Source organism: Amblyomma americanum, chromosome 4, assembly GCF_052857255.1.
Source record: "Amblyomma americanum isolate KBUSLIRL-KWMA chromosome 4, ASM5285725v1, whole genome shotgun sequence".
Classification (NCBI taxonomy): Eukaryota; Metazoa; Arthropoda; class Arachnida; order Ixodida; family Ixodidae; genus Amblyomma; species Amblyomma americanum.
The window spans coordinates 19,356,867-19,383,876 of record NC_135500.1 but is presented as its reverse complement, the minus strand read 5'-3'; the positions used below and the strand labels follow the sequence as shown (position 1 = coordinate 19,383,876).

Genomic DNA, 27,010 nt, shown 5'->3' with positions numbered 1-27,010 from the left:
CAGGGATGCCTTTGTCCAGAACTCCAATCACTGCAGCCGCGCTCGCAACACAGCCCATCACTGTACAGTGATGGGCTGTAGATTTTTATTTATTTATTTATGAATACTGCGATCTTGTACACACGGTCATAGCAGGTGGGAATATTGTGTTAATATACAGAATTACAAACAAAACAGAATTGCACATAGAAATTCAACAAGAAAATACAGCGACAAGGTCAATTAACAACAATCAATGCAAATGCTCTTGAAATGAATGTAATGATGCCTGCCTGACAACATCATCCGCGAGGTTATTCCAATCAGTGATGGTCCTTGGAAAAAAGGAATATTTAAAACAATTAACTCGCCAATTTAATGGTGTTATGGAAAGAAAATGGCGATTTCTAGTTTGGTATGTCTCTGCAAATACAGGCCCACTAACTACTGCCACGTGCCTCGTGCAAGACCTACGGAGCTAGAGACGTACACACTTCGAACTGCTCCAGCGCGCCACCTTCTAGTTCATGCCTTTTGCCGCTAGGGAAGGGCATCTACGTTCGGCGTGGCGCTACAATTAACCTGTTGAGCAAGGTGGCGTCGGTTACATTACTTCAAAAATGTAATTGTTTTGTCATTTGTCTACGTTTCGAGTATTCATTATTCATCTATTGCCTTAGCAAAGATGCCTGAAAGCCTCACGCATGCATGCGCGCAAACAGAATATTCACCGCTGGGATTTAAACAAATGTCATATTTACATTGTTCATTACTAGGTTTCAAAATAATAAGACAGGACAAAGTCACAGGGAGGCAGTGAGAGAAGAGAAATTATTTGTGAAAAGCAGACGATGATGATGACAAGCATGGATGGATGGATACGGCTGAACCCTTTAATCGGGCGGTGGCTCAAGCCACCTAGCCTTGACTTATAAAATTTTACTCTTCTCTTTTTTTTTTTTACACACAGGTCATTCGAGCGCCCTCAACGGCCAAAAAGTTAACGAAAGTTGGCGCACGCGGTCCCATAGGACCCCGCCAAATGTGCAGATCTCTAGTTCAGTAGGTCTTGCACGCTTGCGTGCGCGGCCGGCACGGCCCTCTGCAAAACTCTCACCTTCCCTTCTAGCCACCGTAGCAGCGATGCCAGAGGAAGATGGCTTGCACAGTCTGAGCGCGTGACGTCATGCTTTTTTTCCCTCCATGCAAACATGGCACTCAAAAGCGACTGAACGTCTCCCGGCGCAAACACGAGTGCCTTCACTGCGAATGCAGGAATTTTTTCCCGGATAGCGCTTTGGCACTAATCACGCCGTCGTCGTATTAGGTTACTAGTGCGTTGGAGGCAAAAAACGTTGTTTGGTTTTCAAAGGGCAGAGTTGTGTTTTCACTCGTCACTGCTAACACGCAGAGTCCAAATAGCCGAACGGCCGAGCCAAGCCCAAACCAAAGGCTATTTGTGCTTTGTTTGTTATCCTGCTATTTCAGAGGCCAATGCGAAGCAGCATTTCTCGTTTCCGACATCCCCAGCCGGTCTCCGCTCCCAGCGGCCCGAGAAGGAAACGAGGCGAAGCGGACATGTTGCTTGAGGGTCTGCGAGGTGCGGGGTACTGCACCTGGCCGTGATAGCAGCAGTCCTCCCGGTATGCCAAGACGACCACCGCGGAGCATCACCTGCGTGTCCGTCCAGAGAGCGTCGTCGCGGCCTTCGGTGTGAGGCCTGGCTTGTGTGTGATCGTCGCCTGCGTGCGCGGCCTGATTATGCGTGATCTGTGCGGACCGTCGTAATGACTGTCGCCCCAACTCTCCTGGATCATCAGCCGACCGTCGACACACTGAGGTGAGGCGGCCTGTGCATGTTGCGCTCAGCTGGCAAGCGTCGCGCTGTACTGCGCCATCGCCCGAGGTCAGCTGTGCCTTTGTTTCGGCCCACGAAAGGACGCAGCCTTCGCTACTGCGGGCGTTTCTCCGAGTGCGGGCCTCGGCTAACCGCTTCGGAGCAACCGGACTGCTTTATGGCAACAGTTCCGATAGCGAGGCACCTGGCTGCGCAAATGTGCTGTCTGGCATACTCGCGTGATTTCGTAACGCAAGAGGGTGATCGCCGGGTTTCGAGGCTCAGAGTGACAGCAATGACAAATGCCGCTGATCATTTAACGTCGCTTTCGACCGGCTGCGCGCATTTCGCGGAAAGCAACGCCACTGAGGCCAGCCCTTGTGTCAGGCAAAGTTGGGCTACCAGGAACGTAGTTAGTACCCTTGTGCGCGGGGACAACGCCAGTGACCTTCCCTGGTTGCGAGGACTGTCTGTTTATTTGTATCGCGGGAAATGTTGCCCGACGTAATCGTCACTAGGGGAGGGAAAGCTAAAAAGTTGTCGCTGACTGCGTGCTTGTATCCCTCTCCGGTCTTCGTGCCGTTCAGTGACGGCTGTTTGCGTCATTTCCGTCTGTTTGCGCTCTTTCGAGGCTTTTTAGCGAGTTTCGTTTTAGGGCCTGGCTGCAGCTTCCGAAGCCGCTGTTGCCCATCGCGTAGTCGTGTCTGTCCCGTGCTGTTCTGTGTCCTGTTTTTGGGGCCAGTGCTTCTGGGTACGCGCCGCCTTCCTGGTCGTCACTTCCTGTCACGCGCTCCCGTGCTTCTGCTGGTGGTGTCTTTTTGCTGGCTGAATCGCGCCGTTTCGTTGGTCGCCGTCGCGGCCGTCCTCCGGCCTGACGGCAAGTTGCCGCACACTTGCTTGTCTCATGCGAGGCTGACCGCGTGGGAGAAGTCTTTGTTAAGGGTTCGGTGGCTCTTCCTTCGCGACTCGATGGAGCGTTGCGTTATGACGCCGCGGTCTTTATTCGGAGCCCGGGTGCCAAAGCTTGTTACGCATTCGATCGCGCGCCAGCCGCCCTCCGGCGTAGTGTGCCACCACCTCCGCCGATCGCTTTGGCCGCTGTGGTAACATGGCCGGTGAGCGAAAGGCCTTGGTCGCTGGCTTTCGAAATTCGTCTGTTGTCCATGCAGTCTGGTGCCAAGCTTTTCAGTCTGCTGCCTTCGGAGCCGGGTCTGAAACAAGTGCCTATCATTAAAATGTGTTTGCATTGATATAGTTTCCTTCAGGGTTGCTCTAAAGCATGGAGAAAAGAGGCGGTTTTCATTCCATTGCCCTTCTGTATTGAGCGCACAGTAACAGTTTGGTTTGTGGCGAAACTAGCCAATACCATTTGTTGGGCGAGTTGGTCCCGTCTGTCGCGCTGTTATGGAGCAGCGAAACTAGCGTTTGCTTTTTTTTTTCACTCTGTGCTTTGTGCTCGTACCGAAAGGCCAGGTGCCCAGTCTTGTTAAGCATGAGTGAGGATGTCTTTGGCGGAATACACATGTGGAGGGACACCCGGCAGGTTCACTTTTGCCCAGGAAATGGACAACGCTGGTCAGCCATAAGGCGCCAGCACAGTGCATGGGGGTGGAAGGGAAAGACCACACCTGAGCCCGCTAGCATGTAGCAAATAGGACTGTCTACATCTCAGTCTAGCTTTGTTCACACTCTAGACCCTCCGCTGGTTGTGAGGAAAGGAAAGGTCCACAACTGGCTCACTTTGTCGGTGGAACCCTGAACAGCCTAGCTGCTTGCTGGGAACTGAAGCTTTTATTCTGCCTTTCTGTTTGTTTTGAAAGTCAGCCAGTTATACAGCTTTCCTTTCCTAAATTCCATTGCAGGGTCTAGACAACAAAAAAAGTCTAGGTTGTGAACTAGGCTATCTATTTGCTTTGTGTAAGTGGTCCCTGTATGCTGTGCTCCCTTCAGTGGTGTGGATTGGGATGGTGGTGACCACAAGTGAGTAATTCTTTTATGGGAAAACTGTATTGACCTCCTCTATTTTTTTGATGCAAAAACTCTAATGCATGGTGCCAATGGAACTGCCTCCTGAAATGGTTGCCCATAAATTAATGCCTCTGTTATTTGTGACTGTATCCTGTGTCTAGCTAGGTGCTGAAGTTTTAGCTGTGGCCTTATCATTGGCAAATTGAACACGCAATACCCAGCCCACTGAAAAAGAAAATGGTTTGGTTTACGGGGGTTTAATGTCCCAAAGTGACTCAGGATATGAGGGATGCCATAGTAAAGGACTCCGGATATTTCAACCACCTGGTGTTCTTTAACTTGCACTGATATCGCACAGTACAAGGGCCTCTAGAATTTCACCTCTCTCAAAATCCGACCTCCGCAGCTGGGACTGAGCCCGCGTCTTTCGGGTCAACAGCCAAGCGCCGTAACCACTGAACCACCACTCTTAACTTGCAGCGCATGACCACAGCTTGCACTGTTAAGGTGGCCAGCAGCTGCAACGGTGTTCATACTCTGTAAAAGCAGGAACTGGTTCCCCACTGTTCCATTCTTTTTGATTTGCGCAGCTTAAGATTCTAGGCTTGTTTGCGGTCCCGCTACTGCCTCTGAGCTTGGCTGCGGGACACTTGAAATATTCACTCGAGGTTTCAAGCAGTCGATGAACGCCAGAAAAAGAGATGCCACAGCTGCTACCGCGTCTGCGCCAGCACCAGTTCAAACACCGCTCTGAAGATTCTGGAAGTCCTTCCGCGGCAAATGTTTTGGGGGCCTGCTGTTGTTGGTCATAGGCCAGGTTTGTTTACTAACAGAAAAAGGGTCTATAGGTTGGCGCTGTGCTTATCAGTGGCAGTAAACGTCAAGAAGGGGCAGAGGGTTATAGACCAACACTATGTTTACAAACAAAGCAGGGGGTTCGCAGCAGGCAGATCCGACTTGGGGTGAAAAGTAGGCTTAGCGCTCATAGGCATACATGGGAGGAAAAGTTTTCAAAGCAGTTTTCTGATTTCACAGTGCATCTATGATTCTTCCCTTCGTGAAAAACAACCAAATTCATCCTAGAACAGATTTCTGTAAGTGCGAGTTGTCATTCTGAAGGCGACATATTTTTAAGACTGCAAAGCTTCCGCATGGGAGTCTCCTGCCACTGTGAGTATGAGGCGGTTGCGCCACTCATAGGAACACATGTAAGCAAAACATACCAAATTATATTTCTCATTTGAGAGAGCACCCATGGAAGCGGCCCTTTGTTAGCAGTTGGCAAGTGCTTAGGGGAAGAGTGGTAGGTACAAAGTAGGACAAAGTACGGTTCGTCATTTCAAAGCTATCTTCGTAAAATGCCACGATAAATGAAGCGGGACATACCCCAAAAGGTGCTCATCAGCTGGGTGTTTCCATGAATTGCGCAAGCATCTTGCGCAGTCATACATGCTTCTGCATGCGCTACATTTCCTCACTAATGCAGTCATTCGAACTAGACAGCCTACACAGCATTACCAAATGAAGCTGTTTTCAAACACCATGGAAAGTGCACGAAAGGGAACCGCGCACTGTGACAGATAGCGGTGCAGATGATACCCTAGCTGCTTCTGGCTCCGATATCTGCCAGTGTCACCATGCATGTGTGTGATAATCACAGTGTTAGTCGTCCGCTACAGTTCTTGGTTCGTTTATCGTGCTGTTTGAGGACTGTGTTCAGTGTAAACGATGTAAACCTTGCACCAATTGAAGGACAGTATTTGCGGGGGGGGGGGGGGAAACTGCTTTTGAAACTTTTTGCTTCCATGTGTTCCCATGAGTGCTAAGCCTACTTTTGCAGGGTATGTGGGCTAGTTGGTAGTTGTCGAACATCATGGATTCGCAGCGCTGGTAGACAAGGACACAGAGAGAACACACACATAAAATTGCACTGAACTGTCAACTTTATTTTGAACATGTCTGATCCGTACCTTATATATAACAGGGCATTAACACGCAAGCGCATCTACTACACAGATATGAAGGGGACAATCTCTAGAAGCCACGTTTTTGATAATGCATTCAGGGAGTGCTCGATCCCGACAAGAATAAAAACGAATGAAAATCGCAAATTGGTCAAGGCTGGGTCAAGATATGCCAAACGCCAGCATAGGAAGCGCAGTAACAAGGGAGAAGCGGGGCATGAACATAGGTGAGAAGAAAACGAGGCATAACAACAAGCGAAAAAATTGGTATAAAAGCAAGTGAAAAAATAGCATAGATGGGGCAACAATTAACATGGCAAAAATTCATGAAAAGCTAAAAACTTATAGAAAGAATGCAGGCCAAAAAATGAACACAACCAAAAATAAAGGAGGCTAACAAAACACAGGTAAAAAAAAGGCTAAAATGAGGCAATGATGATAGCCAAGAAATTCAATGAGGTGCTAAAAGCAAGTAAAAAAATGACAGTAAGTGAGGCAACAATTAACAGGCCAAAAAAGAGAGATGTGGTGAGAGCTGAGATAGGTGAGGAAAAGGTTTAAGGTGGATTCGAATGCAGTACAATCATATTGACCCAGACAGGTAGGCAATCTCTTTTTCTAGGAGTGCTTCTGAAGACATGCTAATGCAGCCTGCTTTCAGGTTGTCAATGATGCTGCTTCAATTATTTCCCGAGTCAACTGGTTCTTGTTTTTTGCCAAGATTCTAGTGTTAGAAAAGATAGGAGGGCGGCTTTTGCAGGGTGAGCAGTCTCGACAGTGGATGGCCAAGTTGCTTGATTTTTTATCTCTCAAATTCAAATTGTTCTCCTGCAGTGTTTTGTTCAAGCAAAGACCTGTCTGTCCAGCATATTATTTGCCGTAGGACAGAGGAATAGAGTAGACTACTCCCGTGGCACATGACATATATGGGTCCTTATGCCTTATTGTGCATTCTTTCCTTCGTTCGACTGGTTTATTTACGCATCTACACAGTCTGGAAAGGCGGTGAGGAGTAGAAAAAATAACTTTCCAATTCTTTTTAAATTGTGGGAAACCTAATGAATGTATGGAATGAAAGTCAATTTTTTGTTCCGATGTGCTTCGTTGGGTGTAGTGGGCTTGTTGCTTTGCATGGCACTGGTCATTTTTTCGGCTATTGAGGAGAGAATCATTGCCGGGTACCCGGAATGAAGCATTCTCTGAGCTTGATTCTGAAAACTTATCTCTAGAGATTGCTGACAAGACTTGGTTAACGCGTTATTGAAGGCGGCTTGAACAATGTTTCTCTTTATTAGCATTGAATGCACGGAGTCGTAGGGTAAGACAGGCTTGTTGGCCCTTGGCTCAAAAGACCTGCAAACATGTTCTGGTGAAAACTGCAACCTGAGCTCGAGAAAGCGAATGGAGCCATTCTTCGGGATCTCGTGGGTTAAAATCAGGGGTGATAAACATTGATTGAAAATGGCCAACACACTGTCAACCTGCTGCAGGAAATCATCCTCGTGGCTGTCTAAAAAAACGATAATCATCCACGTACCTAAAGATTTTAAGAACCGGTAGATTTTTCAGCTTTTTGCCGAGTGCTCTGTCCTGCTTGGCTAGGTACAAGTTGCTCAAGAGGGGGCAATACATGAACCGATGCAGATTCCCTGTTCTTGGATGAAAAGCGAGCTGTTCCACTCATTGTGGGTGGATTTTAGATTCTTTAAAAAAAGTAATATGACACGTGGTGTAAAAAAGCCCAAGGGACATGTTTGATGAAATAAGAGCCTGAAGGCAAAGTGAGAACGATGCAATAAAAGTAAAAAAAAAATGAAACTGATTAAAACCTTGGGAGATCACTATATGCAGTGATTAATGAAGATGAAAGGAATAATGAATAGAAGAGAGGGAAGCTTCCTGCCTGTGTTGTTTGAAACTGCTGTACAGCTGACCTGTGTAGGGTGGCGGAGTCCTTGTCAAGCTGTGTCTACATATTTGTGGCCCCCTTCTTCCTTAAGAGGAGATTAAAACAAGTTGAAGTGGTGCCTGGACAGCATCAAAGGCATGCAAATGGCTGGGCCAGCACCCCTTGGTTGTGTGCGTCACTCTTTTCATTACCGTGAAGCAAGTGCCCTCACTTTAATGCCACATGCCTGGACATGCTGATCTCTTGTTCACTTTGTTAATGAAACAGCAGGGAAAGCACTGTTTGGGCAAAAAGGTGACGGTGCAAGATGGATGACATCTGGAAGCATTTAGCAGAAAGGAGGAGGTTTGTGTACTTCCCCCTGTTGCCGTCTTTTCTGCCCAGCTGTAGTGGTCCTCTGCTTCTACATTTGTGGGTCATCACTCGCGTGTCCAACACTGTCCCTTAAGCTGCGGTGTTAAAGGGTACCGCATGACAAATATCCTCCTGCAAGAACTTTTCCAGTGCGTTTTATAGAAGCTGAATTATCTGTTCTCAAAATCTGAATTTGAGCGTCTTTGCTCATTTCCCTCTCTCATCACTTTTTGCGTGCTGAAAGGTCAGCGCCCCTCCGTCAGCTCCACCCACTCGGCCCCACTGCCGGCTGGTGATACGCACGAGAATTCACTATGGGGGAGCTTCCTGACCCACCGGCGTGACGCGGCTGATTGGTCGCGGCCATGGTAGCTGCGTGACATCTGAAAGAGCCTAGCCAGTAGCCACTTTTTAAGCGACACACGTGGCATGAAGGAGAGCGAGTTTCCAAAGTGACCAGAAAGGCCTTAACAAATTGCGATTCTGGGTTCTTTTCTGTGTGTACAAGTGTACTATTTGGCTGTTTTTATGGCACAGTGCAGTGATTGAGCCGGTTTATATACTGTGCTCGTAAGGTGCTTCAGGGTCCCTAAAGGAAAACTGATAACTGCAAGCGAAGACTACATCCTGTTGCGTGTTTGGCTCCACAGCTCCTGTTCCACTGCTAGTGAAAGTTATGGAGTACAGTGGGTATTCATGTGACATTACAGGTGCCGTTTTGTTGTCCAGGGTGCAGCTTCAGTAGTGCCAGCTTGAGCAGGAGGTAATAATCTCATTAGATGTGCAAGGCCTTTCAAAGTGCTTCACAGAAAATAAAATGCCTACCTTTGTGATGTCTATGAATACTCCTTAAAATGCATACGCCAACTTTTTCACAGGGTGTTTTTGCTTTTAAATGATGCTCAAAACATAAGTAATCATAGACTATCGTGTTGAATTTTTGCAAGCTGAGTGAATTATTTATAACTGAATTTCTTCTCACATGTAGTTTGTTTTGATTTCAGTAGCCAAATGATAATTGTAGCATCGCAGGCATGAGGTCACCTGTGGGACACAAAAACTGCAACACTATCGCTGCTTTGTCATTTTAATATGTTCTGGTATGCTAGCTTGCTGCAGAAGTTGTAATGGGAGTGAGTTAACAAGCAACTATTATTTGTAGAAGACATTTTTTGGGGCCGTAATTTACAGGCTCAGCATGTCGACCGCTGGGCAACCTGTTGATGCTGTTCTTCCCTTCATGATTAAGCCAGCTGAGCCAGGTGGTGGTGGAAAGGGAAGGGGGGGGGGGGGGGGGGGGTTAGGAACCTGACTGCCGAGCAGCCAGGCAGTAGAAGAGGCAGTGGGGTAGGTCCCCATACCTATGGAAGTTGGGACAGGAGGGTCCATCAACTGTAGAGAAAGGGTAAGCTGGGGTGATGACTGCATTCATTTGGATGTGCGAAAGAAGGCGAGTCTCCTGCACGTTTAGTGATGGATGGTGCGCGCAGGGGTGGGGGGGGTAGAGCCCTTTGTCGGATGGAGCTGGTGGTAGATCTCCTTGATGGTGCAGCGCAGGGAGAGTCTCCCACCATACTCGGAAGGCATGGGCCATGGGATTAATGGTGAAGAGCGTGCCGGCGGAAGGAAACTGTGTGAAGGCTGCTATGCAGAGACCACTCGTTTGGCCTCCTGTTGGAGTGAAGGGGGTTGAGTGATGTTTTGTGTGTGCAGGATAGCGGCTTGGGAGTCAGAATAGACCATTGTACTCTGGGAGAGAGGGAAGGAGGGCAAATGACTGGAGGGCATGCGCGATGGCGAGGACCTCGAGTGACAAGGCATCCGGAGGGCGGATGTACAGCGCGCTAGTGTGGGTTTCAGGTGTCGGGATGGGTTAGAGCATAGCCACAGGTACCTTGAGGCACCACAAAAAAGGAATCTCTGTGGGCCACTTCCTGGGTAGGAACGAGAGGGGAATGGTGCTATACAGCCACATGACGACAGCCGGTATGCAGGACGGGCGACATACTGGATGGGAGGGGGAGGATACGAAGTTTGGGAGCCGGGGTAGGGGTAGAAGAGGTAAAGGTGGAGACGATACTGGGAGAGATACTCGCCTGAGCCAATAACCACTGACCCTGACAGGCTAGGAAAGAAATTGGAGGGGATACTTAAGCTCAGTCTTGACGGTATGACACGATAGCATAATGGGTTAATTCCCATATAGGCAGAAGGTTATTCTCCACATTCATGGATCCCTGGGTGCTCGTACCCCTCCTGGCGCTGCGGTGCAGTGGTTAAGCGGTGCGCCACTGTCTTGTGATGGCAGGTGCTTCCAGCAGTGGACCTTTTGCGGCCCAGGTTGCTCTTCTTGAGCAACAAATCATTAACTTCCACCTGCCACGGTGGACAGTTTGCTCACTTATGTTCAGCTTTCTCGGGCGAAATTTTGCAAATTGGAAAATTGTAAGATACTGTTATGGAAATATTGAAGGTAATGGTCCGTTATTCTGATATGTAGCAAAGCCTTTCTTTTAAAGTGTTTCCATCGATCGCATTGAACAGTTTAGACTGCCATAGAAAACCAATGAGGAACGCTTTTGACGATAGCAAAAACGTGAATAGAAAAAAAATACAAGACTGACGTCAGGTGATCTGCGGATATATTGATTGTTATAGTGAAATCTTACATTATATGAAAAAACGGTGTTCATAAACGGTTTCTCACTCAAAAATTCTTTTGTCCAGAATTGCTGGGTATGATCCAGTGGGAAGGTGGTGATGACGCCGCAATGTCGCGTGACCTAGGTGGCCCACCTGCCTCCTAGGTGGCTCTCGGGACAGCCAGCCAGAGCCATGCTTGTGGTTTTTCGCTCACAATGCTAACATTGGATTTTGTGGGGAATGGGGCCTTTAAACCGAGGAAGCTGGGAGTCATGGTGAGGAGAGGACGGAAGGGGCCTGTGGCAAAGAGCTTAGCGGTAGGGGTAGCGATGGGAGGTTGAGAGCTGCTTTTTAAAGGCCCACAAGGGCAGTCTCGAGAGCATTGAGTCTGAGTGAAGGAAACATAAGGTACAAAGTACGCCACCTCACCCTTTCAATACTTCTGGCTCCCCTACTTGAGCGAGCATGGTCTTACACATCCGAAGCCCTTGGTGCCTGCTTTCTCATCCTTATTACCATCTTTCTTTCCCATATCCCTTGACGCTATCCTGTCTCTCGCACTAACTGGCACACATTCTGCACTGATCTCTCTTCCGACTCCTTTGAATCCTACGGCTGGACATCACACATCTCCTCAGTGCTTTTGTCCAGAAGCCATTATGCTCGCTCTCCTCACCCGATCCCAGACTTGGACCCTCAGTTTCTCCATTTATGGTGCCTCCGTAAATGCTCCTTCCGCTCCCAACCCCAAAATGCCCAACTGCTCTGTGGGCTGAGATCGTCACCCATGTGCCTCCCTCGAGCATACTTGTGTTTTTTGATGGACTCGACTGCATTGTTCTCAAGATTCACATATTCTCTCTTTAAATCCTTCGTAGGAACTAAGCCTGCCTCACTCTAGCCAAAGCCCTTATTCAGGGTACTTTTTCTGATGTCTTTGACCAGCTCACCTCCTGCCCCCTCTTGCACCTTCCTACTTGGCCTACTCGAGCGGCGCTAACCCCAAATCTGGACCTCCCTTTCAGTCTCCGGGAACTTGATGAGACTCTGGCTGCAAATGTTACACCACACTCTTAACCTTCCTGACCACGTCAAAGAATTCCTCCTCCATGCCTTTGGGTCTGGGACATTGGCTGCATGCCGAGCTCGTGGGCATCTTCCCTCATTTCTGTGATTCCCAAGCCGGGCAGACCTCTCACCCTCTTGTAGGGTTGTAATAGAGGAGATAAGTATGTTTTCCCTGCTTAACCATGGCTCATTTTAAAAGGAAAATACAATGCGAACAAAGACGACGGACGAAGAAGAGATGCACAACACAAGCGCTGTCTCGCAACTAAAATTTTATTCGAGGAAAACACATATAAAAGCGACCGAAAAAACGGCGAAGCGTTATATGTGTTTTCCTCTTGAATAAAATTTTAGTTGCGAGACAGCGCTTGTGTTGTGCACCTCTTCTTCGTATGTCATCTTTGTTCGTGCTGTATTTTTCCTTTAAAATGAACGTAACCCAACTAGCCCAGCTTTCCATCCTACTAACCATGACTGACACAGTTCAAAACTGCCGACCTCACCCCATGATCGCGAGCACTACTGTGCGCACGCCAACCACAGCGGGCCTTGCTCTGAGGGGGAACAAAGGAACGGCACTCTGGCTGACTCAAACATGGCACTTATTGCTACAGCAACAATGAAGCCAGTTAGCAACAAGATACGCTAAGGAACCGAAGTCGCCCAACACATCGGCTATGTTACGAGCAAACGTTCACTCAATCTAGAGTAGAGGAGAAGCTCTGAGGCCGGGCGGGACGAGCTTGTGGGAAAGTTCCCACGATGCCTCACGTCGCTGGCCGACACGTCCGCACATGACGAGTTCCCCAGCCAAAGAGAAAGCTGTCTACCGCGCATTCGAGCAACGCTGGCACCCTCCCTCGTCAGTTAAAGGGACACTGAGGAGAAATTGAAGTTGGCTTGTATCGACAGGATACCAGCTCCTGATCACAAAAACGCCACTCTTACTGAAAACAAAGCTCTTGTAGGGTAGAAAATAGCAAGAACCAAAATACAGGTATCGCCGCCACAGGCCAATCTCGCAAGTACAAGCGTGATGATGTCATAGGACAAGAGACGCCACCTTGGAGGAATTTTCCTTCCTACATGGACCCCACGAATCTCTGAGGCTGATAAAGGAAGGTTGCGCTGTTCTGTATTGAAGTTTTGTTTTGAAACCGATAGTGCACGTTTATCACACAAGACAGACAAAAGACAACCTGAATGTTGGAAGCAAAGAAAACCGATGCTTGACGGTGCCACAGGCGGCCATGGTTTCGATTTGTTATGGCGCTTCGTGTCTATGAGCTTTGCATCCCCCGTGGATTTGTTTTTGACGCACCTCGATTTACAAGCGCCGAACAGCAGAGGAACTCCAAGTGCCGCTTCGAGGGCTAGTTAACCTGTGAAGGAACCTGTTAAGGCTGGTCAGATGATCGCCACGGTCGATGAAAAACTATGATGGCACAATGGTTGATCGTACAAGGCAGTTAGCAGTATAAAGAGCACCTGTGTCTTCGTACGCTCGCCCGGCGAAACGTTCCCGGCTGTGCCAGTCAACTTCAAACTATTTAACGGAAATCATTTATTAGGGACAGGAGACAAGATTCAAGGCAGTTAAGAAAAAGAGATTTGGAACCTGCTGCAGAGACCGTGACTCCGCTCTCCTCCAACTCGTTTGTTTGCGGCTCCATTCAATAGCTTCGGCAGTTAGGCGGAGCTGTTCTATTCAAGCTCTCGGCTAAAATAATCCATTCACAGTACACATCTGAAGGTACATGCAAGTGGGCGAGAGAGCCCGATCCAGTGGACCCCGTACCTCCGGAAATGCGCAGAATCCGTTGAAGTGTCGTGCATCGGCTTTACTTTCAAGCCGCTAACTTTAAACACAAGCGCCCTTGAGCACCCATCCATTTTTTGTGGCAAAAAAATAAATAACCTGGCCCTTGAAACCGTGGGAAACCTCCTTGACACTGCCTGCTGCACCGTGTAAAAGTGCCGTTCAAGGAGTCACAATCTATTGGCCCCAAAGCCCCATCCAGCCTCCGATGGGCGCGACGCGCCGAACTTGTCCTTGCCCCTCGCGACTCCCTGCATTGGGTTTACGATATTTATTTAGCAACGGCTGCTCACGGTGGAAGAGGGAAATGACCCGCCAGCGCCTAACCTAACCGTGCTCCCTCAAAAGCATTGCATGCTCTGTGAGGCTGAGGTCGCTGAAATGTAGGCCCGAGTTTTTGTGAGAACTTCGTCGTCGGGTTCGGGAAAGGGATTCATCGTAACGCTGGCAAAGACGCCTATGCAAACGTAAACGAAGCGATGGCAGTGACCCCCGATAGATGCCTTCAACGTGCGGCGTCGGTAGCTTTCATTTTGGCCGCTGCTAGACCGCACCGCTAGCCGCCAGAAATCACGGAGTCTGCATTTATGTCACGTTTCATGTCACACTGTCCTACGACATCATAAGAGGACGCCGTGACGTCATAAGAGTGCCCCGAGTTTGAATCGGAGCGGCGGGAAAAACTTTTCAACTTTGAATCCAAATTTCTTTGAAATAAATGCATCTTTCACTCCCGGACAAGTGGCAACAAAGCTATGAAATGCTTAACTATCAGATTTTGCTAACAAAAAATATTTGATAGAGTTCTCCTCACTGTCCTTTTAAAGTAACTAGAGAGGACACTGCAGGGAAACAAACCTAAAGGGGAAGAAGTGGGGAGAGTCCCACACTTTCTAGCCTTTGCCCTATCTCAATGTCGTTGTATGTTGGTAAGACCCTTCAGCAAATGGCTCTAACTCTACTCTCTAATTTTCTTGAGGCATGAGTGTTCTTCCCTCATTCTCTTATCAGCTCCCAATGCCACACCCATGCAGAGGACATGTTTCTTATTCTCCAGCACACCTTTCTCTGACCCACTTCCACCCAAATTCATGCTCCTGCGACCGTCGATGCCTGCAAGGCCATCAATAGCGTGTGCAACAACTCTCTTCTCTGGCCTGCGGCTCTCATACTCATATCTCTGCTTCTTCCTATGTGCCCAAGTGGCTCGCCTTCGAGTAGACACGCTCTGTCCGATCCCCACCACCTCCCCATGGCACTTCTCAAGGCACTGTATCTCTCCTACCCTTTTCAAATCTCTCTATGGCCCCTCTTGCCTCCCAACTAGCCAAGATCCCCGACCTGCACCATGTCTTTTGCGCCAATGATATCGCTTTCTGGTGTTTGTCTGGCTCTCCCAGTCACATACAGGGCACCTTGCAACCAATGGTATAGCCAGAAATATTTTTCAGGGTGTGTTATATGCCACCGGTAAAAAAAAAAATGAAAAGAAAGAAATCCCGCGTCTAATTAATATCTTAGTCATATTTGTGCATTAATAAAGCTGAAGGGTTAGTTGTTTTGTTCACTGTAACATCTACATGAAAATATGAGTGTTTAAAGGACTCCGAAGACTTGATTCGTAAATTACATTTATTTTCTCATAAGAAAACACTTGTACGAAAAACCGTGGCTATTTACGAAATTTTTTTACATAACATACAACACACCAACATGCAACAAACTTCTACCTGATACATATGAATTAACCTGCGCTCGGCCGCAAAGGCGCTTTTAAAAAAAATCACTTTTATTTTCGCGAGAGTTTATGATCATTTGAGGACAATTCAAAGGATGGAAAGAAGGCTGACGTGAAAAGGTATGTTTAATTGGGTGAACTCTGCTTACAGTTAAAAGCAGTGCCATATGTCATGCAATGGTGAAGTGACTCTTTTCTGCGATGGCTTCCGCTTCCTTTTATAGAGCTGCTACAGGGTACATTGTTTCTTTCGAGAATAAACAACAGGGAACGCAAATGTACCACAACTTTCCTGAATAATTACTGAAACACAAAAATTAAGGCCACCATTTGAAATTTAAGATATCGGTGCAGTGTATAAATAGCATGGGTGAAGAAAAGGCCGAAAGGAACGAAGGGGGGGGGGGGATGCAGAGCTCAGAAAATTTTGGGGGGTGTTCTGACACTGAAACCCCCTACCTGCAACGTGGCCTAGACTTCATGGACTGCTTTCTCACCACTGCTGCCCTCTCCTGCTCCAGGGAAATTTGAGCTTCTCCTCCTCAACGACTCCTCATACCAGTGCTCCCATAGACCCCTCGTCTCCCTCCATCTTTCTGGCTCCCCCACTCTTGATTAAAGAAGAATGACGGGCTAGGTGATGCTTTTGATTCACTGGCTGAAACATGGTCACTAGCGCTTGAAAACACAAGGGACAGCGAAAAGCAGCAAAACACACAGCAAAAGTGTGTTTTCTAGCGCTAGGAACCATGTTTCTGGCTCTCAGATTCCTGTCGTCACCCAGTGCAAAGTTCTTCTCTTCCCTTTGCATGCGGCCAACAACGGGCAAACCCTCCACCACGCTGTCACAAACTGCCATTCAGTAACTCACCTCCAGCAGCTATTATGGCAGTTTTTGTGATGACCTACCTATGACCATCAGAACTTGCTTAGACTGCATGGGGGAAGGAATCTAATTATGAACAATTATTCACCGGCCACAGGAAAATTCTATAGGCTGGTCCATGTTCACTGTCTTGTGCATCATTCCAAAGCAAAAACACACTATTAAAGATTTGCTGTCTCTGCCTCCGCCATAGCTGAGGTCTCGATTGTGGCTGCAACAGACACACTAGGATACCTGTGTTATTTATAGGTAAATCCGTGGTTCAAGTGATGCTGACAATTTGCAAAGTGATTGTGCCTAAACATAAATTAGTGTTAAGAGCAATGAACACGAAAGCAACAGTCTTTTCTTTTGCACATTGCCATATTACTGCATATTACTGTCAACTGGGAATAATTTGAAGTAGTTAGGCGCATATTTCTTGTCTTGACTGCACATGTAACAAACACATAGACAAGACTAGCGTTGTGTTAAACATAGATTAATAACAGATGTGGGGAAATTGACAAGTTTTCTCTGAAGTGCAAAGTACTGTAGGGAACCGTATTTTGGCCACATAGATCTGGAACTTCAGTGCCTTGAGCTGAGCCTCTTCTGTGTGCAGGGTTCGAGTGGGATGCTGGACCGCCCACCAGACATCTACCTGGACCATAGCTTCAAGAAGCGGCGGCTGGAGGACCCTAGCTGGTGAGTGGGGGACGAGCGCTGCTCACTCTTTGCCATGGCACCACCCATGGGGAATTGTGGCAGTGATCCCAAGTTCAAGTTTTGTCATGCATTATAGCAAATGCTGCCTGTGTGGAACAAACACATAAGTGTTGCATTGCTTTTACCAAATGGCTCACCTGTCGGCGTACAGCTGCATTTATGAAAAATGTGTCCAGTTTGCTAACTCACTAAGTGGTCATCATCAGCCCATCTGCCACTCCCCTTCCTCTCAGCATTACTCCCCCATCAATTTCCTTTCCAAAAGTTTATTTGTTAGCCTCCTTTGTGTCTGGCTGACAGGTGGGTTCTGGCAGTTGTTATGCGTTTTCCTACTGAAAGGTACCGCTGGGTTGCACTCCACTCCACCCCATTCTCAATCTGCCAGTTATTTCACTTTGCCCTAGTTGGACGTATTCCCATCCCACTTCCACTACCTTTTCCACCCATCATAAACTGCTGGTGCCATCCCAGACTGTTGAGTGGTGCTTTAGCTTTCCTCGTGTTAATTCTTTGCCCCATTGTTCTGCCATGTCTTTTGCCTTCAGCCATGCACTGCATTTCATCTCTTAGTTACTTAGCAGAGCAGTGTCATCAGCAAATTGAAGATTCCCCAATGTTTCAACCCCTTGAGCACCTCTTGTAAACACATGATGAGTAGCAGCAGCGCAGAGGTTGTCTCTGCTGGCCCGACACCCTTCCCGAGTTGTTTGTGGAGGGCTATGGTCGCTGTGCAGTCTCCGTAGGTATTAACCGAATAGTGCTATAGTCAGATAAAACTTCAGTCTGCAGTGAAGCTCTGCCCACATTTGGGACCGCCGCACAGAGTACCTCTATGACAAAAAAGTAGTCCGTTGTTGAAGCTTGTCTTGTTATCTAAACAAGAAGCTTGTAAGAAGAAAACAGTTTACAAGCTATATAATTTTGGTATTCGGCTTGTTTAATGTAGTCTGATTTTGTTTACTGTTGCGATTGGCCAGCGTAGTAATACAGGGAGCTGCGGACCATGACCCAGTGTTAGCAACTGCTGTTTTTTTAAGTTGTATCTTACTATAAGCGTTCTGTGTCTCAGAAAAGCTGTCGTCATTGGTGTTGTTGGCCGTGAGCAAAAAATTCTGATGGACGCAAAGAATTAATAAAATTCAGGAACAGGTCAAGAATGTTTGGATTGATGCGAAAATTCTCGGGAAGGTTCGTTTCGTGAACGGAAAGTAATTGAGCTGAAAAATAATGGGTTCATACGGGTCTGGGTCGGAATTGAACCAAGGACCTGCGAATTGCGAGACAAGCGCGCTACTCGTAGACCATGAAGGCTTGTTTGTTCACGCTGCTTAAGGGTGGACCTAGTGAATGTGTTCTGATCTTTGACTTGGTAGAATGTCTTAGACACATGAATTGATGCATAGATGAGTAATTGTGAATGTGCTAATTAGGAATTCGGTTGTTGTGCGAGTGTTGAGCGGGCGATGTGAACGGGGCCCGATAAGGCTATGCGTTCTGCTCTTAAAGGCGGAGCTGAAGTGTCCCCCAAGTCTTTTTCAAGCACCTTTAAATATGCCTCTTTCATGCCTTCAAAGCTTGCTGATTAATGTGGTGAATGGGGTTTGTTGGTACGAAATGACAGGAAATGACCACAATGCAGAGACAAGGCAGTTGTGCTCTCGGCCTTGTCTCTACCCCTTCCTTCATCCTCTGTTGTTTTCTGTAATTACTGCTGATACCTTGACTGAATCAATTGCTGCTCATTCTTCTTCAACCTGATTGGCAGTGGGAATGTGGCCTATTGCTGGGTAACCTCCCTGAAAGTCAGCCTCTTCTTTGGTTGTCGAAGCCTGAGGTTGCAGGAAATTCGTTTCAGATAGTTTGTTAGCATTTGGCTGTAAGCTAATGAGAGTGAATTTTTCAGGTTTCTGTGTGCTAGCACTAAGGCTTCCACTGAGCCGGAAAGCCATTGTCTTGTCAGTTTGGCCTTGTGGCAGGCTGCCCACCAGGTTGTGGACAACCTGCCAGGTGTGTGTGCGTGTGTGTGTGTGTAACATTAGCCAGGGTTTAAAAGTACGCCGAGGCACTCTAAGACAATGCGACCAAATGCATGTTGCTGGCTATTGTATAGAACAAGTCACACTATTTTTTGCATTGTGCTTTAATTGCAAAATTAGCCTAGATTAATTAACCAACTTTGCCAGCAACGTAGAAAGGCAAAAAATTCCAATGAGAAAGTTGTAGAACGCCCTGAAAAACGTCCGAATGAACAGTTTCTAACTTTCCATCTATTAAGTGGGAGCTTTTTTTCGCTCATTGCAGATGCCCGCAAAATACACAAAAATACCACACAACACGCCCGCTTTCATGCCGTGATTGCAGTGCTCTCAAACGTGCTGCAACAGTACCGAGAAGTGTGAAGGGCTCATAACATGGGAGGCAGGGAGTCTGCACTGAACGATAAGTTATGCACTTATGTCACATAGGATGTATAATAGATTAAGGGATGAACATGGATGAACATGGTTCCAGAAGTCTAGGTAGTGACCACAAGCGTATCAAGTTGAGCTTCAGAAGAAAAAGCCAATGTAGGACTGAAGCGAGATGAACCATCAGAGGGGAATTTTTACTCAGAAAAGCAGTTGGAAGCAGTAGCCAAACAAATGAGCTAGGAGGACAGGGCGAGATAATTATATTAGGCGACATGAACGCACATATAGGAGACCTGGATGGTACACAGATTCGACAGGAAGCATGCTGCAGGACATGTGTGACACGCATGATTTAGTTCTATGCAACAGTACCGAGAAGTGTGAAGGGCTCATAACATAGGAGGCACGGAGTCTGCGCTCGACGATAGATTATGCACTAATATCACAGAGGCTGTATAATAGATTAGGGGCAATGAGCATAGATGAACATGGTTCCAGAAGTCTAGGTAGTGACCACAAGCGTATCAAGTTGAAATTCAGAAGAGAAACCAATGTAGGACTGAAGCGAGATGAACCATCAGAGGGGAATTTTTACTCAGAAAAGCAGTTGGAAGCAGTAGCCGAACAAATTGAGAAAGTAATTTTTGAGGATAGTGAAACAGAATGGACTTATGCCAAATTAACTCAATTACTTGAGCTAGAGCTAGCTAAGCTGCGAGTCAAACCAAAAGGGAAAAGACACAAGTCCAAAAGTTGGTGGGATGAGGAGGTCAAGAAGGTGATAGAGAAACGTCAGGAAGCGTCCAGGGAACACAGATATCCCAAGAAGAGGAGGGAGCCAGAAGCTGAAGTAGACAGAAAATGGGTTACCTTCATAAAGTGTAGAAGGGAAGAATCCTATTTGTTTAATGAGAGAATTAGAAGAAAGAGTGCCCAATGGATGTCAAAATTAAATAATAAGGATAGAAAAGCAGCTCAGAAATTTTGGAAAAATCTAAATACAATGAGTAATAAGACTAGGCTAGAGCAAAGGTTTGTAGTTACAGATCATGGTACTCGACTAGAAGGGGATGAAGCAATGAAACACATAGGAACAAGGATGACAGAAAAATTTAAAGAAAGAAATGTTGCACATAATTTATCGGAAGAGGATAGACCGGTTACTGCAATTGCTTCACTTGAGCAAAGAGAGTGGGAAAGGGCAGAGGAAGAAGGTACCTAATGGCACGACGACAGGACCAGATGGTATCCCAATTATGTTAATAAAGAAGCTGGGACTAAAATCCAAGCAAACCTTAACAGAGGCAGTGAACAAAATGACAGTGGATGGCAAAGCCCGCGATGAATGGCGATTAAGTAGAATGAACATGATATATAAGGGAAAGGGGGACAAAGCTGACATTAGCAACTACCGTCCCATAACAGTGACATCTGTGGTTTACAGGGTGGTGATGCAGACTATAAAGGACAGATTGGAGGCTTGGGTGGAGAACAAGGGGGTGCTAGGGGAGCTACAAAATGGGTTCCGGAAACAAAGGAGGTTGGAAAACAATCTGTTTTCATTGACACAGTGTATGGAGATTGCTGAAAAGGAACACAGGCCCATATGGCTAGCATTTCTGGATATTAGGGGAGCCTGCGACAACGTACGTTATTCAAGAGGATTTGTGGGACATACTGCCCACATTGGATGGGGAAGATGGAGTAATTAATCTTTTAAAAGATATATATAAAGGTAACAGAGTGCTTATAAAATGGGAAAAAAATGGATCAGAGCCTGTAGAGATACAGCAGGGGCTTAGGCAAGGCTGTCCTCTGTCCCCTTTGTTGTTCATGTTGTACCTGCAACGGTTGGAGACCAAGCTAGAGAGGAGCGGACTAGGCTTCAACCTTTCTTTTTTCAAGCAAGGAGAATGGATTAAACAGTCATTACCGGGACTAATGTACGCGGATGATAGGATAGTGCTAATGGCTGACAACAATTAAGGAAGCTTTGCAGAAGTTGATAGACATTTGTGGTACAGAGGGAGATAGATTAGGTTTCAATTTTAGTAAGTAAAAATCTGCAGTTATGATATTTAATGATGAGGATGGTGAGCATAGAATGCAGAAGTTCACGCTAGAAGTATTGGATGAGTACAAGTATCTTGGGGTGTGGATAAATAACGGTGCTGAGTATCTGATAGAGCAGGAAAAATATGTAATGAATAAAGCTAGTAGGAATGCAGCTGTCATGAAAAATAAGGCACTGTGGAATTACAATAGTTATGAAGTGGTAAGAGGGATCTGGAAAGGGGTGATGGTTCCTAGCCTGGCTTCCGGTAATGCGGTCCTGTGCATGAGACCAGATGTTCAAGCAAGGTTAGAAATTAAACAACGTGGCATAAGGAGGCTAGCTTTGGGAGCACATGGCAATACACCAAATCGGGGGGTACAGGGTGATATGGGATGGGCGTCGTTCGAGAGCAGAGAAGCTAGCAGGAAGATAGCATTTGAGGAGCGATTGAGAAAAATGGAGGAAAAGCAGTGGGCTAGGAAAGTTTTCAGATACCTGTACATAAGGAATGTTGACACGAAATGGAGAAAGCGAACTAGAAAATTGACAAGCAAATATCTGGACAGCAGTAGGGGGACAAATCAGCAATTATTGGTTAAGAAAAAGGTTAAAGAAAGAGGGAGAGAGCTCTGTGGAAAACAGGGATGCTGACGAAATTGGCACTGGGAACATACGGGATCTTTAAGCAGGAAATTGCCGAAGAAAATCTCTATGATAATTGTAGGGGAAGCTCTTTGTTGTTTGAGGCCTGGACGGGAGTTTTGCAGACTAAGACATCTGGAGTCAGTACCACGAGATAGACACGTTGTGTGTTGCGTACGGAGAGGGGGAGGAAATGGTTGAACACTTAATATTTTTCTGTAAATTGCTTCACTCTACAGTGGAAAGCAGCGGGGCTGATTTATCGAAGGCATTGGGGTGTAAGGACAGTGAAGGGAAAGTAGATTTTAAGCGGGTAGAAGTAACCAAGCGAAGGTTATCTGTTTGGTGGCTAAAATTAAGACAAAAGTAATATTTCACACGTCATGGCTAACTGGCTTGAACCGCCGCCCGATTTAAAGGGTTCAGCCTTATCCATTCATCCATCCATCATCTATAGGCTCCCAAAGCATTGCTGAATGGCACTAGCGCCATCTGTGGAATGGAAGGGAAGTTAAAACTGGGATATTGACCGCTGCACATGGTGCTTTCGCCATGCTGTCTTAGACGCACGCTTTCTTTCACATGCATGCGCTGTCGCGATGTATTGCCTGCATTTCGGCTTCAAGAAGATCGTTCAGATTGACAAGCACTTCCACAAAGGAAACCTAGTGAAAGGGGAGAAGCTGATTAGTCGTGTCTACTCTGTGGAGCAGACGATCGACGACGAGGAGGCCCATTTGACTGCAAAATACATTTCTCATGTCAGTGGTAACGGCTAGTACAACGTGTAAATAGAGCTGCCCCTGTTATATACATGTTGATATATACAAAGTACTACTTCTCCTGGAAATGAAGCGAAGCATTCGTTAATTGCAGTTGTCAGTTATTGCATGCGATAAAGAGGATAATGCGACTAGGGGGCTGCATTGTTCAGATCGCCCATGCGTGTTGAGCTGCACATCGAGGCAAAGTGGCGTACGCGCAGGAGGTTCTGGAGGTGGGGCTTCGCCTTGTCTGCCACTAAACTCTCAGTCTCATGTGTGGCCGGGGTGTAGACGCACTGGCCGTCAGAAGAGTGCGGCTGCCTGCTTGTGTGTTCACAGTAAGAGTGGGTCACCTTGTACATACACTTTGCTTTTATATCAGCCTTACTAAAGCAAATTTTGTACATCCGGGGAAGAAAGTATACATAGCAGAAAAAGAAAAAGAAAACTCCGCAGAGGCACTTAGAACTGCTTATGTATAAGAAGACTTAAGCCCGCCCGCTCACTTTGTGATGTAACTCAATGCCACGCAGCTGGGAATTCTGCCTCAGCATGGCTCTATGTAGCAGCCGCTGCAAGGCCACCGCACTCATTCTAATTGATGCACTGACTTCATGAAGGTAGTCACCTCCGTACCGCAGCCCGCGCTCCACCTTAAGGATATGAGGCGATAGGTAATGGGTTAATGCCCATACCTTTCTCTACTTAGCATTCATAGATCCCTGGAAGTCCTGATCCCTGGTCTCCTGGCGCGGTGGTGCAGCGGTTAAGTGGTGCACCACTGCTCTTGGATGGCAGATGCTGCCACCGGTGGGACTTGTGTGATGCAGGTTGTCCCGCCAATGATTAAGTTAACCACCACCTTTTAGGTTGAATCAGGACGGCATCTGTTATGCATACCATCAAGTGCTGACACCCACACACATATGTACACACAAAGACGGGTTTTCACTCACCGGGGCAGTAAAGCTTACGCCTTAAAGGGACCCGGAAAGGGGCTCTTAATAATGTTGCGATATGTCTGGGATGTTAAAAGACGCCGCTTCTTAAATTATCCCCCAGCAAGAATTATCTTAATGCGTTTTGTGGAAGCTGAGTTATATGCAGACAAAATTTGAACTTCCGCGTCTTTGCGCCTTTCCCTCTCCTCTTGCACGCCAAAGCGCGCTCCTCTGCCGGCCTTGTCCACTCGGCCCCTCCCCTACCTCCGCCGGCTGCGGCGCGCGCGGAGTGGCCGTAATAATGCGTCACGTCCGAAAAGAATTGGTGCTGTGAACAAATGATAACCTTCGGCTGCTGACGTCACTTGCATGATGTGGCGTCGTATGCCAGGTTTTCGCGCGAAAGCCTGGAACCGTGAGGTGCGAAAGCGGGAATTTTTCAAAATGTATTGTAAATTTTCCGCTCGCTTTTGAAGTCTCGTACATGGCATGGACAGTCGATGGCCTGTACTCTACATAGTGCAAGCATTTTAAAGCCAAGCTCAAACACCCCTTTCTGGTTCCCTTTAAAATTGTGTTATTACATGGTCATACATGCCAGTCAACTGGAAAGCTTTTTAAAGTATGGGACATGCTTCACACTCTGGGACGTAGCCCACTCGCTGAGTCGTGAGGCAGGTGAGCTTTAAACTCTGTGAAACCAGGTGCACTACTCCTCTAATTTAATTCATTCCTTAAGCCATACTTGCACTTAATTTCTGTGAGAATATTAGCGTTACGCTCATGAGACCTGTGGCGTGAATTTGGTGTTCCGTGTGTGGTGCTGAACCATAGGCACAACACAAGCATCACGACACAACAATGCTTCGCACCTCCGTTTCGCTTCAGCGGAACCGCTTTTGTCATTGCGAAGATTGCTCCTCACGCAGCTCGTTCGTTGCACGTGCATGCACACAAAGCTAGCCAAGGCTGGACACGAGTGTTTGGGGTGCGCGCGTGCTGCCGCTTCGCCAGTCTGGCGTGGGCTAGCAGAGTGGCCGCTCTGGCAATGGCTCGACTTTCCGCGGTTCGCCACTGCGGCACTAGCGTCGCCACCCAAAATTTGAGCTTGGGTTCCCTATCGCGTAGTGGCTTGAAACACGCGCACTTCTTAAATGCGCTTAATGGCAGGCGTGACGAAGACAGGAGGTCCCCTGTCACTAAGCCAAAAAAGAGCCTGGCCACATAGTTTCAGTGTCTGTTCTTTTGCCGTCAGCCTATGATGACTGCAGCTGTTGGCTCGCACATTCGGTGGTTGTCCGAAACCAGCTTCGTGCCATTTTCGGACCCCGACTGGCGTGCCACGATTCCTTTTTCGTTTTAGAGCGCAGCTCTTAGATGCACATTCCCGGACTGAACAGCATGCCTCACTGCCCTTGCTTCCTTGGGGACTTGAGACAAGAAACGAGTGCTGACTTTCAACATTTATTTTGAAAAACACACCGCTTCATGAACCCTTGAGTCTGTGGCACCACGCGTACCACAGACACGTGAATTGCACACCGTGCGGCACACTCACTTCTGCACATTCATGAAAATCATTGCATGTTTAACAGCTCAAGTTCTTTTTTTGCTAGCAATAGGGATGGCGTAGTGATGCATTGTTCACATATAGTCTGGCTATCTCAGCTGCCTCGATTATCTCACGGACCAGCTGCGCGCTGTGCATCAGCAGAAAGATTTAGCATAGCAGGAGGTCTCGCATCCTACAGATATGTTGGCACTGCATGTAGCTTGGCTGCCCCAATTTCCGATGGCTATTTTTGCAGAAAGTCCACTCAGCTTCAGTGAGTGTGACAAAGCTTTAGTGCATTCTCTTTTTTTCTTGTAATGGCCTTGTGTGCTTTAAAAATTCAAGATTTTAAAAGTGCCTATTTTGCCGGTCAATCTTTTTTGTGTCCTAGAAGTATTCGAAATGTTCACTTCGAAATTATTTGAAGAAAATTGCTATTTGCTTCGAACCAAGGAACCAGTATGCCTACGTGAACAAGTTTTTTTTCTTGCCTGAAACAAAATTTACTCGAATTTAAATTCCTAGATTACAAGCAACGAAGTTGGTGTGTATTATGCACCATCTCGTGTATCATGTATCTGATTAGCTGTGATCCTTAATTTAGGTCTGAATCTCAAAATAGTAACCTTTTGCAAAGTTTAGAGGTAATTCTCGTAAAAAGTAATCTTTAGCAATTTTAATTTATTTTTAGCGTAAGGTACAGGGACAGGGGAAAGTATGGAAAAATTATTGTGGCTGAACCTTTAACGATGTTTATGGAAAAAATTCCTTAATGCACCATATTTTTTGCTTTTTTACTGAATCAAGAAAATACGGAAAATTCTTGCAGGCTTCATTAGCAAAGTCATATGAAGAAACAAAGCAAGTGAAATACTCTAAAATAATATTTGGCATTGCACCATGGTTCATATCTCATTAAAAAAATTTTTACTCCAACCAACTTTTGCTTCTTCGCAGGAAATTTAAACAGAGCTTACGTGAGGAAAACATTTTTTGTGCTTTTCAAGAAAAATGTCACTGAAATTCCATTGATAGATTTGTCAACTAGCATAGTTTTTTCAAAACACATGGTTGAATTGACGGTCTGGGATGTTTCACATGGACTAACCCTTTAGGAAGAGTTGGATGTAGCCAATGATTCGTAATATCGTTGTTTGTTATATCAAGGTTTAACTGTAGTTTTCCTGTTATTGCTGGCAGGTATGGCATTCTTTTCTACAATTTGGTTGCCTGCCAGCTTGCCCTGATGTGGAAACTAATGAGCCTCCCCTTGAAAAGTCATCAGAAATGCAGGTAATGATAGTAGCAGCAAAACTATGGGTTGCTTTAGTCACCTTAAAGGGGCTCTGAAACGCCTTCCGAGGAGAGCACATTAACTCACTTAGTCACTGCACTGTGTTGCCATGAAGACCAGAGCCAAATAATACTCTTCTACACGCAGCAGACGGCCCACAATAACGCGTCAAAGTTGGCGAGCTCTTCCCGGCGACTTTTTCATGCTCGCGCTCTCCTCCGTCCCCCGCATCTGCGTAGACAAGGTTAGAGGTGGCCATTGGTTAGATTCTTTCAGACGTCAGGCAGCTACTGTGGCCGCGGCCAATAAGCCGCTTAGCTCCGGCGGGTCGGGAAGCTCCGCTCCCAGAGGGGGGGTCGGCGAAGGAGCACCTACCTTGCAGCGTGCAAAAAGTGACGAGAGGAGAGGGAAAGGCCGACGCCGAAATTCAAATTCTAACTACAGATAGCTCAGCTTCTAGAAACCGCATTAAAAAAA

General features: G+C 46.8%; 1 protein-coding gene across 6 annotated transcripts in view; it reads left to right on the top strand.

Annotated features, from left to right (window-relative positions):
* Window positions 1-1,043: 1,043 nt before the first annotated feature.
* Window positions 1,044-27,010, top strand: part of LOC144127815 (uncharacterized) — a 135,620-nt gene continuing 109,653 nt past the window's right edge. For 3 of the 6 annotated variants that reach the window (XM_077660753.1, XM_077660750.1, XM_077660749.1), the window contains exons 1-2: window positions 1,460-1,819; window positions 16,770-16,852. In XM_077660753.1, the coding sequence (XP_077516879.1) occupies window positions 16,782-16,852 (71 nt within the window). In that variant the 5' untranslated portion in view covers window positions 1,460-1,819; window positions 16,770-16,781. Of the gene's footprint in view, window positions 1,820-16,769; window positions 16,853-27,010 lie in introns of all 6 variants that reach the window. The other 3 variants (XM_077660752.1, XM_077660754.1, XM_077660751.1) reach the window with 3 other exon arrangements.